The 14,161-nt window shown below is 48.7% G+C and overlaps 2 protein-coding genes and 1 pseudogene across 6 annotated transcripts in view; 2 read left to right on the top strand and 1 right to left on the bottom strand.

Moving 5' to 3' along the window:
* The window catches only part of Snap47 (synaptosome associated protein 47), a 65,546-nt gene extending 53,365 nt beyond the window's left edge, over positions 1–12,181 (bottom strand). For 3 of the 5 annotated variants that reach the window (XM_055594146.1, XM_055594147.1, XM_055594143.1), the window contains exon 1: positions 12,061–12,181. The gene's annotated coding sequence lies outside the window, so the exon portion shown is untranslated. Of the gene's footprint in view, positions 1–7,482; positions 7,508–11,947; positions 11,973–12,060 lie in introns of those variants that run through there. The other 2 variants (XM_055594144.1, XM_055594145.1) reach the window with 2 other exon arrangements.
* On the top strand, positions 10,850–10,930 carry LOC129667029 (U4 spliceosomal RNA; annotated as a pseudogene).
* A 48-nt stretch (positions 12,182–12,229) lies between the features above and the next one.
* The window catches only part of Jmjd4 (jumonji domain containing 4), a 12,799-nt gene continuing 10,867 nt past the window's right edge, over positions 12,230–14,161 (top strand). The window contains exons 1-2 of the mRNA XM_055594142.1: positions 12,230–12,663; positions 12,824–12,989. Coding sequence (XP_055450117.1) covers positions 12,399–12,663; positions 12,824–12,989 — 431 coding nt within the window. The 5' untranslated portion in view covers positions 12,230–12,398. The remainder of the gene's footprint in view (positions 12,664–12,823; positions 12,990–14,161) is intronic.

Here is a 14,161-nt window from a genome sequence, read left to right as displayed (position 1 = left end):
AGCTTTGTGGCTGGGCTGGTGTCCCAACCCCTCTACTGAAAGTCATGCCTAGTTACAGATGCCTGGTTCAGGTTCCATACTCCCCCCCCTCCCCCCACTGTAGGACTCTTAGGTAGGGTCACCCTCATAGATTCCTGGAAGTTTCTACTACCCTAGATTTCTACCTGGTCCCAAAGATGTCCCCTCCCACCCCATTCCAGTTGTCTCTCCCAATGCGCTCTCCCTCCATCCTCCCCTCACCTGATCCCTCCAGTTCCTATCCTCCCTCCTGACCTCCCCCCCCAACTATGTCCATCCACAATGTCTATTCTATTTTTTCTTTTCAGTGACATGCCCATCTGTAACAGTTGCATAGCTTAGTCTTCAAGTGAAACTCCTAATGGTAGGAGCCGGGGCTGTCTCCAACTCTGCTGCCTGCCTCTGGGCACTTCCCCTAACTGGGCTGCCTTGTCTAGTCTCAATAGGACAGGATGTGCCCAGTCTTACTGCAACTTGATATGCCAAGGCTGGGTGATAGCCATGGAAGGCCTCCCCATTTCTGAAGAGAAGGGGAGTGGGGGGTGGGGCTGGGAGGAGAGGCATGAGGGAGAACTGCAGTTGGGATGTAAAGTAAATAAGTAAACTAATTTAAAAAAGTATCAGTGTTCATATCAGAGTAGATATTATGTAATTGTATCAGTATTTGTTGGCCACATAAATAGTTCAGTGGAAAACCAATAAAAAATATGTCTTAAATATTGGGCTGGAGAGATGACTCAGAGATTAAGAACGCTGCTGTTCTTCCAAAGGTACTGAGTTCAATTTCCAGCAACCACATCGTGGCTTACAACCATCTATAGTGAGAGCTGACACACATGCAGGCACTGTGTTAAAATTTGTTGAAATATAGAAAAAGCAATACTAAAAGGAGAGTTTACAGAAATAAATGCATAACCAAGACAGAAAGACTTCAAATAACATCCCAGTGGATCTCAAAGACTCAGCGGGCAATAGACCAAACCCCAAAGTATAAGGGAAAACAAACAAACAAACCACGGTAGAAATACATAAAACTAAAATTTCAAAAATACAAAAGGGACAGTAAAATGGCTCAACAATTTCATTTACCTCCAAAGCCTGATGACTTGACTGAGTTCAGTTCCTAGATCCTACAGTGGAAGGAGAGACTTGATTCCCAATAACTGTTATCTGACCTCCACAAATACGTGCACACACAGAGAACACCAATAAGAATGAAATACAAGTGTCAAATAATCAAAACACAAAAGATTAGTAAAGTGTTTCATTTTCTGAACAAACAAAAATTAGCAAATCTTTAGATAAACTAAACAAGAAAAAAGACCCAAATAAATAAAATAAGAGATGAAGCCAGGCATGCTGATACATGCCTTTAATCCCAGCAGAGGCAGGAGATCAAAGCCAGCCTGGTCTACAGATCAAGTTCTAGGACAGCCAGGGCTATACAGAGAAACCCTGACTTTAAAAAAAACAAAAAGGGGGAAAAAATAAACAACTGTCCAGCCTAGAGAGACAGCTCAGCAGTTGAGAGCTCCTACTGCTGTTCTAGAGTAGTCTGATTCCCAGCACTGGGGATTCCTAACCATTTGCAACTCCAGCTCCTGAGAATCTGACACACACTTCTGGCATCTGTGGCCACTGTTCTCATGTGACATATACACAAACAGACATACACGTAAATAAATATAAAATCAGTCTGCTCTTTGAAAAAGAAGCTACTACAGAAAAGTACCTGCTTATCAAACTGGAAAGTCTAAAAGAAATGCATAAATTTAGGAGCTGGCAACCTGAGGATCAGAAGTTCAAGATCACCCTCAGCTACCTGGTTTGAGGCCTTCCTGGGCTATGTGAATTGCTGTCCAAAAAATGAAGAGAGGGGAGGGGCAGGGAGCTGAAAGAAGGGAGGGGAAGGGGAGGGGAAAGAGAAGGGAAGGAGAAGGAATGAGAGGAGGAGAGAAGAGAAGAGAAAAATAATACTACATTGAGATTCATCTCACCAAAATGACTGTCATCAAGGGGGAAAAAGTACATTATATGAATGTGTGACAGCATACCATGAAGTTCAGTATTTTACAGTGTATGCAATCTTTGTCATTGCTGTTCTGAGACAGGGTTTCTCTGTGTAGCCCTGGCTGTCCTGGAACTCACTTTATAGACCAGCCTGGCCTCAAAGTCACGAAGTCAAAGAGACTTTGCCTCTGCCTGCTGACTTCTGTTTTAAAGGTATGCACCACCACCACCTGACCAAAAGGCACACAAATTAAAAAAAAAAAATAATATCCCTTAGACCAGAGAGATGACTCAGTGGTTAAGACACTGGCTGTTCCTCCACCGACCCTGGGTTCAATTCCCAGCATTCACATGGCAGTTCACAGCGAGCTATAACTCCAGTCCCAGGGAATCAGACCACCCTCTTCTGGCCTTCATAGGCGCTTACATGTAAGTGGTACATACACACTTGCAGGAAAACATTCAGACACATAAAACAAATAAGCCTTAAAATATTAATATCTAAAATACATAATAATCTTACAAACACCAAAAATGCAACTAAAGGGCTAAAATATGAATGAACGGTTTTCACAAATCATACAAATGGCCAAGTATGAGAAAATCTGCCCACTGGCTGAATCACCCCAGTAAGAATGGCTATCAAAAGACTAAAGAGATTTCAGGAACATCCTGAGAAGCAGAGCACATCCTTCAGGAGTAGAGCACTTGCCTAGCACATGTGAGGCCTTAGGCTCAATTCCTAGTGTCTGGGCTAGAGGGCTTGAGGATGGTAAGTGCTGGCAGGCAGGCAGAGAAAAGGGAGCCCTTACCACAGCTGGGGGGATGCCAATCAGTGCAGTCATCCTGGAGAACAGTGCAACTGAAAATACAACTACCGTATAAACCAGTAGGGGTATTGTCAACAAATTTCACTACAACAGAATTCCACCAAAATATAAGACTATTTTACAAAAAGCAAGCAAGCAAAGGGACAGCAGGCTGAGGAAAATGTAAAAGCACAAGGCTAGAAAAAAAAGAGAAGTGACTTACATGAAGGCAGTTCCTGCCCAGAGGTCCCTCTGTCCCACTAAGGCAAATGAGGTATGCAATGTCCTTAGTCTGATTGGTGGTTAAATGAGCCACAATCATGCTGACGCTATCTGAGGCACACCTGTCATGTCACCAATGTATAGGTCAGAGGACAACTTAAAGGAGCTGGTTCTCACTTTCCACCATGTGCATTCCCAGGGAATTAATTCAGGTCCTCAGATTTAGCATTACGCATGTTTGTCTTCTGAGCCACATCAGTGGCCCATTTTGGTCTCTATCATTACTAAATTGGGCTAACCTGGTAACATAAAAGGGAAAGTGGTAATGATCAATGGCAAAAGCAGCAAAAGCCAGACAGTCATTAAGGAGTACAAAGACTGACTGTGGTTGGGAGCAGAGGTGGTAAAAAAAAGACAGGCTGTGAGCAGCTGAAGGCAATGAACCTGCTGGCTTTGATCACTGGAAGAGGTGAGGGAGCTGCCAAGCCTTAACACCCAGACATTCCAAATTGCAGCATGGAAAGTTGTGATGCTGGCTTCTCAAGACCCAAGACAGAGTCCCAACACTCTATGCCTTAGTCTGACATGACAAACTGCTGTTGGAGCATAGCATCCTAATACTTGAGAGCCGTTCAAGACCTGTACCATGAGCAGCAGAGGCCACAGGTTATAATAGGTGCCACGTAGAGGGAACACTGGTAAAACTCAGAGCAACAAACCTTCAACTTGAAGATCCAGGGACACAAGTCTGGCTTTTAATAGAGCAGCAGGCCCCTATTCCCAGAGCTTAGAACTAAATGCCTCTGGGTGTGCTCTGTAGAGTAACCCTCAAGATTGTGGGTACTCCAGGCTTGGGACTAAAAGTCCTTCCCCTGGCCTAGTCACATTTTCTGAGTAGACAGAAAGACTCTGGCTGGCTGGCTGGCTAAAAACAAGGACACAGTATGACACATCTTGTTCGTTTGACTAAAAGCTCTTGGAGGAGAGGAGACTACTCCATTCAAGGTTCCGGCTCAGTGGAGTCCTTGTGATGGACATGTACTCATTTTTGGGGTTTTGTTCAGCTGGGCCACAGAGAGCATGGCAGATGCCCATCCTGCTCAGATTCCTATTCATGGCAGCCTTCATTGAACACTATATGAAACACAATGATTATATGACAGTAACATGTAAGCTCACCTAACATGAACGTGAGGAGTCTGCCATGGTGTCTTAAGTCCATATTTCCTAGGACTTCTACGGATCGGGTTCTCAACCTGTGGGTCAAGACCCTCTCCGGTTCACATGTCAGATATCTGCATTCTAATTCATAGCAGTAGCAAAATTACAGTTATGAAATAGCAGCAGAAAGAGTTTTGTGGTCGGGGTCAACATCATGAGGGACTGGATTAAAGAGTCACTGCTTTAGGAAGGCTGAGAACCACTGCTCAAGGAATCACCATACCTAAAACCTGCCTCCTGGCCTTAGCTTTCAGCATCTGGTTAGAGTTTACAAACAAGCAGACATAACAGGAAAGAGGAGCAGAGGGAGAAAGGATACTTGATTTGTGTCACTTAATATACACAAAATGGAAGTGACAGGTAAAAACACTGACTGACTTCTCTATTGGCCTAGCTCAAGGTCTTCACATGCTAGAGCTTTTCTCCATGACACCCTCAAGAAGGCCCACATTTCCCAGGATGGGTCTATGGCTCTCACAAATCACTCCCAACCCAGCAAATCACAGCTCCGCCAGCCCCAGGACCCGTAGCTAGCACACTCCTGGCAAAGAGTTCCAACTAGGCATGAGATTCCTGTCATCATCACAAAGAAATGAAAAGAAGATACGTAAAAGTTATTTTTCAAGAAAGGATTTCAGAGATAACTCCAAGTTGCAGAGGACAACCAGGTCCTATGTGGAGCCTGAGCAAGGTCTCCTGGCAACCTGTCCTTGCCCAGACCAAGGAGAACCACCACGCTAAACACAAACACAACACCGTGCATGCTCACCTCAGGAAAGCTCCATGAGACACAGCCAGGAAGTTTACAGCCTGATGTCACTGGAAAAGTGAGGGAGCTTTGCTCAGCTGCAGGAGACACTTCCTCCTGTACAGAGGGCCGCTTTGTCTTTCTGAGGGAGGGTTCAGCGGGCAAGTCTGCATTATGAGCTCCTCCCTGGCACACCAGGACACACCATAGCAGTGTCTTCTACTTGGATAAACCACAGGGAGTCTTGGCAACAAGTGCCTGAGCCTTCTTCCATAAGGCCTGGAGCTACAGAGAGAAGGGCTGATACCTTCATGCCGCAAAAGATCTGCCTATATGCCAGTAACACTCATGGTCACAGGCTAGAGCACATCCAAGCCATGCCTGTGACCTCTGAACCCTTGAAAGTCACTGGTGGCCCTGGAGCAATGCCCTGCTGTTTAAGAACACTGGCTGTTCTTCCCAAGGGCCCAGTTTAGATTCTCAGCATCCATGGAGTGGTTCACAACTGTCTATAACTCATGGGCTTGGGAACCTGATGCCCTCTTCAGGCCTCCAGGGGCACTGCACTCAGGTGGTGAACATACATACAAAGCACCCATACACAAAAGAATAGTTCTAAAAAATACTGGCATGTACCTCTCAGAATTAGGGGAAGCCCTTCAGCCCAGCCATGGTTTCTAAGGCAAAGGTAAGTGTTCGAGGCAGGGAGCCACACTGAGCACTACTCAGCTTCTAAACACAGCCTTGTCTCCATTTCCAGCGAGAGGGGGCTTCCCATTGCTCAACTACAACAGACCTGACCAGGAGACAATAGCCTGTTCAATGCCTGGGTCCATGTAAGGAGAAAACCAAACTCCAGTTTCTCCTGTATTGATATCATGTGTGCGAACTCATGTGTGTGGGTGTGGGGGTGTCTCCTTACTTACCATCCAGCAATTGGTTCTAAAATGGACACTGGCTGGGTGTCTCTAGTCCACTTCCATGCAGCCTTATCTACTTGAAGACAGCCAGTTCCTAAGGCGCCTTCACTGCAGATACCAACCTCAAACCCAGGCTACATCTGACCCACTGACCATAGGTGAGGGTTCACCATCTTCTCAGATTGGATTCACTTTCTCAGCCAGCTTACAGAACTCAGGGAAACTCTTACGTTTACTATTTGGCTATAAAGGGTATCACAATGGATGCAGATGCACTGGGCCACACTTGAAGAAGGCATGAGGCTTCCTTGGCCTCGCTGAAACTTGTGAGTGTTCACCAACTGGAAGCTTGCCTAGGGGGCAGCCTACCCATGGAGGCTTCGTTCCATGGATGTGATTGATTCAAACACTAAGCCATTGGTGATCTGTCCAACTTTCACCCCTCTTCCTTCTTTGCAGCCTAGAGTAAGACTAAACACCCTATCTTCTGATCCTGCCCTGGATTTTCAATGACCGATTCCATCCTGAAGTTACCTAGGGGCTGATAGCCAGCAGAAGATGCTTCATTTCCCAGGAGAAGTCACATATGAGGTAACAATATAGCGCACTATTGCACTGATATACATCACAAAAACCGTGTGTGGGCAATCACCCGCTCCCCAAGGTTGTTCCTGAGCATGGCACTGGAAATTACTCCATGAGTGGGCAGAGATAGCATCCGCACATTCCCCAGAAACCCTGCCTAGCAGCAACAGAGGAAGCTCACTGTGAGTCCAGCTGCCACTCCTCCAGCTCCACCACAGCTTTACGACTTGGGAAAAATCACCTCATCTTCTGGACCCTGTTTACCCTCTGGTAAAATGACTAAAAGCCCTCAGATCAATACCAGCTCTAAGTCATTCCTAGAGTCCAAGAGAAAAGGACAGAAAACCAAAAGTTGAGGGGAGGGAGGAACAACAAGCACTTGTCACTCTGACATCACAGACAAGGAGGACAAGAACTGTACCCCTGTTTGACAAATTTCAAAGGAGGAACATGTGGCCATAACTTTTCCTACCACAGACTTCCAGGATGTCTTTTCCAGAAAGCCAAAATAAACAGATATTGAGTGGAAGGGCAGAAAGAGAAAACCATGCCCACCCAGGCAGCAGAAGCTGCCCATGCATGCTTAGACCCCGTGACCTTCCAACTTGCTCAGACCTACACTGTTCCCGCCAAGTCTTCAAGAAGGGGCTCTTGCTCCCTTGAAGCCAGACCCTTCCCAGCAATCCCCACCCAGTCCCTACTCCTCAGCATCACTGATTTCACTCTCCTTTGCTCCAGGCCTATGAACCTGCTGTGAGGGGCATGTGGTCAGCACTTTAGGCCTAGGAGCCATGAGTCTTAGTCACTGTCACTAACAACCACTGGTAACACTTAACTGGGCTGTGGCTCGGCCAAAGAACCTCATTTACAAAATTCTGGCAACTGGACACGGGCTACATGTTGTAGCCAATCCCATTTCCTCTGTCAACACAGGAAGCACAGCTCTCACCTCAGATACAATAGCAGATGTTTCTTCTGGAGCCATTTTGAGTGAGCATGGTCCATCACACAGATTTAGGATACCACAAATTCCATGTTCCAGAGTGGAAGCACTTTCATGTACTTTTATAGCTTTACAGAATGAAAAAAATTGAGGGAAGTGTAAAATCATGTGTCAGTAGATTGTTCTGAGAGGTGGCTATGGACAAACCATTTAAGGCCTCAGATGTTCTCTGCTGGTAATGGTGTGGTAAGGCTTGGGTGGTTTTCCAAGATAACAGATGCCAAGGTCTTCAATCTATTAGTCATAGGATATTGCTAACACAGAGGTGGACAAGGAATGGGCCTGAGACAAGGTAATTAGCTCCTGGCAGTGGTCCAACCTCTCCACTCACTGTAGTTCAGACACAGCTTCCTTCCAGGAATTGCCCTTGACAACTTCATCAGTTCCCTAGCCTATTATAAGTCTCCTAGTTAAACTGGGTAGTGGTGCTTTATACCTTTAATCCCAGCACTCCAGAGGAAGGAAGATCTCTGTGAGTTCAAGGCCATTCTGGTCTACAGACTGAGTTCCAGGACAGACAGGATCACACACACAGAAACCCTGTCTCAGAAAAGCACACAGCAGCAACAACAAATCTCCAAGTGAAAACATATACACCCCACCCCCCGTTACCATTTTCCTTCCCACTCACTGCGCCCACCATGAGACACAAAGGTGGAACAGTACCATGGCAAGGCTGGCTTCACCAATCACAACTATCAAGTCCATGAGCTCTCAGGCTTCCCCTCAGACTTCTGGTTGCCTGCTGGGCATCTTTCTGACACACCTTACAGGCATCTCCATGTGCCCAACCCCACCACCAGCTCCTAGTTTGTCATCTGTTGGGTACTAGGCCCTGGCTCTGTGGTTCTTTTTTTAACAAAAGCTTTGTTGGAACTAAGAGTCTCTCTGGATCCCTCTTGTCCTCATACTCTTAAACACATCCTGGTCTAACAGGCCTGGTAGAAATGAAGATATTTTAAAGACAAAATTGTGTCTCTCAATCTATCAGAGTATTAAAACAATGGAATTCCCAAAGAAATGTGAATTTCCCAAGAAATCTCAAGCTGGGAGAAAGAAAAGGCACCAGCCAGAGGGGGACCTGTCTTCCAGAAAGAGACTTCATGGAATTCTAACAACTTGTTAGAACCCCTCACTGGAAGTGACTGAAGTCCACACAAGGATGGGCTAATGGAGGGGCCACACCTATACTGCTTAGATATGCAAATCTTTGGCCTTCTATTGAACCTCACTTCAGGACTTGGGGGTTCACTACATCTTTGGTCCTTTTCCCGAGGTGGCCATACTGAATAACTCCCCCTTTTCTGCTTTCCACTGTTATTGGGCTCTTTTTAGACCTGGCTTGGGGCACAGGCTGTGACCCCCACTTGGCACTGCCAGCTCTCCACAGTGACACCACTCTCTGTGAGGGGTCATCCTTTCTTGGCACAGCTCCTTCAGGACCTGCTCACTTCATCCCGCCCCTCAGTGTATTCACCACCAACCAGTCAGGAGACAGAATGCTAAGATGTCATGCTTCTGCTAAAAGCTCTTCAGAATAGAGGATCCTGGGGAGCGGAGGGGGGCGGTTAAAGCACTGTCTGGGCTCATGGGAGGCCCTGAGTTCTGGCAGAGTGGGGGAGAGCACTGCAAAACAGATCAGAAAAAGCATCCCTGCTAACATACTCAGTGCAAAGCCCAAGCGCGCCCACTCTAATGGGGCTCTGAGCTTCTTTCTGCTGCCCCTTCCTTCCCACCCCTGTCTCAAGGCCCATCACTGTCCTGACTCTGAATTGCTTTTCTGTCTTAAAGCATCTACTTACAGAGCCCCTTTGCCCCTCCTAAATGCCAGCCACCGACTACAGCACTCCCAGAGAGCTTTCCAAAGGTAACTCCAAGTGTACGCCAAAGGTGACCTTTGAGAAGCTAGCCTTGGGCACTCCATGGGCACACATGCTGAGTGTGTGCTCCAGGGACGCTGTGGTCCTGAATCCTTTGTGTGGCCTCTGTCTTGCAAGGCTGTAACTTGCCTCCAGCAGGACAGGTACAGAGCAGTCGCCCTGAGAGGACCCTGCAAGTGAGAGGCACAATTACTGTGGGAAGGCCTGGCAGGCCACCCTTGGGTGTCAAGCCAATTCACATAAATGACATTCTTGGGGAAGAGACCCACGTCACTCGACGGTGACTCCTAACACACTGGAACTGGCATAATGGGTCTCTTTCAGCACTTCCATCTCACATGTGCCCTTGAGAAAACCTCAGTAGCATGTAAGCAGCCTACTTTTAGCTAATTTCCAAAGGAACAGAACACGCAACCTTGCACACCTCCACTAGAAGGCTGAGAGGGAGAACAGTGGGACAGTGTGTCCGAGCGGGGGCGGCAAGACGGGCTTTTTCCACTACCTGTCCCCTGCTCTGTAGCAGACCCTCTTTCCACTCCCTCAGAAGTTCCCATCCCCACCCTGGGAGGCTCAGCCATGCTGTCTGAGGAGGTTTCAACCAAACACCACAGCCTAGCTGCAGGGCTTGCTCTAGGCGTTCAGAAGGGGTGAGACCATCCCGTTTCCACCTCTTCTCCTCCAGGGAGCCAGCTCCAACCCTTTCCTGTTTGCTTCTGGGGTGGCTCTGCTCAGGATGCGCAGTTTCCATAGGTCTGTGTGTGGCTGAGGATGTGCATCACTACAGTTCCGAGCTGGGGGGCAGGAGGGGCAACTTCATGGGCACACACCTGTGCTCCGGGCCTCTCTCCAGACCTCACATACTTGATGCCCAGAGGCCAGCCATCATGTGAAGAACAGAATTACAGCACTCACTAAAGAGGCCACAGGAGCTCATGTTCCAGTATCTGGGTTAGAGGCTGCGCTGCCCCAGAGATCTTGACAGCATATATACCTGCTGGCCCTGACAGCTTCCTCAGGGACATTGATCTCAGATACACAACTCACAGAGCAATTCCTCTTTGGGTTTCACACTTTTAGGGATAAACAAGCTACATGATTTACCTCTATTCTCACATCATAGTCAGCACAGAGTTTTGGGGCCCTAAAAGGGTCCTGAGCACTGGACAGATAAAGACCATCTTTGAATTCAGTTCAGCTCTGACAATGTCTGCCTGGAGATCACATCAAATCCCAAGGCTGGAGGGTCAATCGCCCAAGATATCAGAACTTCAGTGTAGATGCAGGCCAGCTGTCTCAGCCCTCTTTCTGAGGACCAGCACCTAGCAATCAGGGTCCCGGCAATCCCTCCTTGACTTGGATTCCCTAGAAGCTCATATTACTCAGAGAAACACTAACTTACTGGCTTTACTACTTTATTATAAATAGATTACAGGAGCTTTGCGCAGTGGCAGTATCGTAGCCAATGAGGTTTATCCGAGGCGCGATTATTGCTAATTGAAATAAATAGATTACAGGGTTATAAAAAGATGCAAAGGTCTAGTATGAGGAGACCCACCCACGCTCTCCTGTGGCACAACCTCCAGGAGCCCCTGGATGAGTCTTCTAGAGGTGTTAGGGACATTCCACTCCCTGGGAATGACTGATTAGACACACCATGATGACCCACTCCACCTTCAGCCCTAGAAGCCGAGGGCTGGGCTCAAAGTCCCCATCCTCTGATCCTGCTCAGGTCTTTCAGTGACCAGATCCCCTGGAATCTACCCTAGTGGTTATTGAATGGTGTTGGGCTCATTAGCTTGCAAAATGGCCTTTATCAGCTCATGTCACCAAAGAACTTTAAGAATGCTATGCCAGGAAGTACATTAAAGATCTAAAAAGATGTTTCCAAACCTAACACACTGTCAATGCAGGAAAAGAAAGAAGAGAACCCTAGACACAGGTAGGGAGGAATAAAATGTGTAGTCGGATGTATTCCTGGAAAAACTGGCTCAATACTAAAAGTGGTATTATCTAATGTAGATGGAATTTTGGATGAGTTGGAGTTTTTTACTGTTGTTATTGTAACCCGGCTATTTTTCTTTTTGAGACAAGTCTTGCTTTGTGGTTCATGTTGAACTAGAAGCTCTGGATCTTTCTGTCTCAGCATCCCCAGTGGCGGGTTACAGAGTGCACCATGAGTTCTGGTATGAAGGAAGATTTCTCTCCACTTGAATTTCTCTATGAGCTGTCATCTACCATGACCCAGCCTCAACCGAGGTCCACACTTTGACCACAAGAGTCACAGTGAGATCCATAAGGGGCGAGTGAGATCGAATACTCATCTGCCTCCTCCTTCTTCTACCCTTCCAGCTTCCCAATGCATACCTCTCTAGATGAACCTCAGAATTTCCCCAAATAAACTATTCTCTCTTTTAATCTGCCCCGTTCTATTTGTCGGTACATCACAATCCTTGGAAAGGTTCCTCCTCATCCTATCCGGAAGACTCGGGAACCTCACCACGCCCCGCGGACCCTTAGAGTTCGCTCCTTACCCTACCATCTCTTCAGGACCTGGTCATCCTTTGAGGTTTGGGATTTAGGTTCACCTCCCGTCTCGGTGGCGGGCTCGACTACTTCCTATCTGCGTGTTAGCACTACCGCTCACCTGAGGCAGGGGGTGCGCGCAGAAGACGCACGGGCACGGGCAACTGGACCACCAAATACAGACGCCAGCAGCTAGGAAGCCGGTCTGCCACTAGCCGAGCGCACCTGCGCGGAGTGCGCCTGCGCAGAGGGGAGGGCTGCCGTAAGGCGCACGCGCACGTCCAGAAAGCGCCAAGGCTTGAGTTCCTACTGGAATGTCGAACCTTTCGTCTCTGGTTCCGGGCTCCATCCCTGTGGTTTCTGCTCCTGACTGGTTTTAGGGTGTTTCTCCGCCTCTACTCCCCATTTGGAGTGACGTGAGAAGGGAGAATAGGCCTTCGGTAACAGGGTCGCCGGTGGATGGATCGGGAGACGCGCACCTTTGCCGAGCGGCACTACCGGAACCTCCCCGGCCGAGTCCCTGGCGGCGACGGGCCCGCACCCAGCAGTGTGACCTTCATCAGGGCTCCAGACGCCTTCTCCTACGCCGACTTCGTCAAGGGCTTCCTGCTGCCTAACCTGCCCTGCGTGTTTTCCAGCGCCTTCACCGAGGCCTGGGGCAGCCGGCGGCGCTGGGTGACGCCAGAGGGAAAGCCTGACTTCGAGTACCTGCTGCACAAGTATGGTAGGAGGGCGCAGACGGAGGCAGGGACCCCGGGATGGGAGGGCGTCCGGGGCCGGACAGACGAGTAGAATCTCGGTAATTCGGCCGGGGGCGCCCGGAGCCGAAGTGGGTGAACCGCAGGTCTGACTCTGCCCCTTCTGTGCGGACCCTCTCTCTGCAGGAGACGTGGTTGTACCGGTTGCTAACTGTGGAGTGCGGGAATACAATTCAAACCCCAAGGAGCACATGCCGTTCCGTGACTATATCAGCTACTGGAAGGAGTACAACCAAGGAGGCTGCTCCTCTCCGCGGGGCTGCCTCTACCTCAAGGACTGGCACCTGTGCAGGTAAGGGGGCAGGCCTGCCGAGGCCATTGGGCCCTTTCCCTAAGCAGCTAGTGCAGGCCTTCCTGGTCGAGCAGGCCTTCGCGCCGAGAGGCGCTGCCCCTGCAGCAGAGCTCGAGTCAGTGTCTTAGAGCTGGTGGGAGGATGGTTCCTTGGGAAGGTCAGCATAGCAGTCCCTGCCTGTTCTAGGGCATGGCTGGCCTAGCCCTCCATCCTGAACTTTCCCGCCCAGGGGCAGAGCTTCGTCTCCTGCAGAGGCTCTTCATATAATCCAGACTATTTGATTCCCTATCTCTTTCAGCATCCCCCCCCCCCCCGCCCCCCGCCCTGTGCACCTTGCTTTCTCTGCTCACGCCCCAGCTTTTCTGTCTCGCTCAGCATGGTGACTTCACTGACCCCCCTCCTGTGAGGTGGAAGTGCTGCCCTCAGAAAACCTGAATTTATGCTCTAATTTTGCTAGAATTGGCTCTTTTGGTCAACACAAATAAGAAACTACTGAAATTTTGCCTTTTGTTTCCCCAGGCTAGCCTTATGTGCTCTTTCTCCCTCCCTTCGCTCTCTCTGTGATGGGCAGTGTCAAGAGCCATAACCCCCAGCCAACCCATGTGTCTACTGAGATGATCACGCCCTTCCAGTGTGCTCTGTAGCTGGGCTAAGTAGGCTGTGGTAGCCGTGCACTTAGGCACACTGCTGCCTTATTCTTTTTGGACCTAGGAGTGCTAAGGTCTGAGCATCCAAACATGTGCAGTTAGTACATGTTTAAATTTATGGTATTTTCAACTTGCACATGTTAGTACCTAAGCCCATCGTTTTTAGCTGCACTGAAGACCCCGCTCACGTGATGTTCACTTTGGGAGGAGCATCACCTTTTCCCTGGTGGCCGTGGGACCGTGTGTTTCCACTGCCTGGTCTGCCCTCCACAGCACTGACCATTTTACTCAGACCCCCAGCCGGAGGCACAGTGCAATAATGAGTGAGCCAGTGGACAGTTGAATTCCTGTATAAGGTATGTGCAAAAGAAGACTCAGAACTGTAGCGTGGGGTGGAATTGAGACTCCTAAGTTCCCCCAGCTGCACAGATGCGAGAAAAACACTAGCCTGCAACTACACTGCCATTCTTCTTCTTTGGGCCTAGAGCTGGCCTAAGCAGGAGCTGCGTACAGTGTGACCAGGCA

Source organism: Psammomys obesus, unplaced genomic scaffold (genome assembly GCF_907164565.1).
Source record: "Psammomys obesus unplaced genomic scaffold, mPsaObe1.curated_primary_1811, whole genome shotgun sequence".
Lineage (NCBI taxonomy): Eukaryota > Metazoa > Chordata > Mammalia > Rodentia > Muridae > Psammomys > Psammomys obesus.
This window is presented reverse-complemented; position numbering and strand designations above follow the sequence as displayed.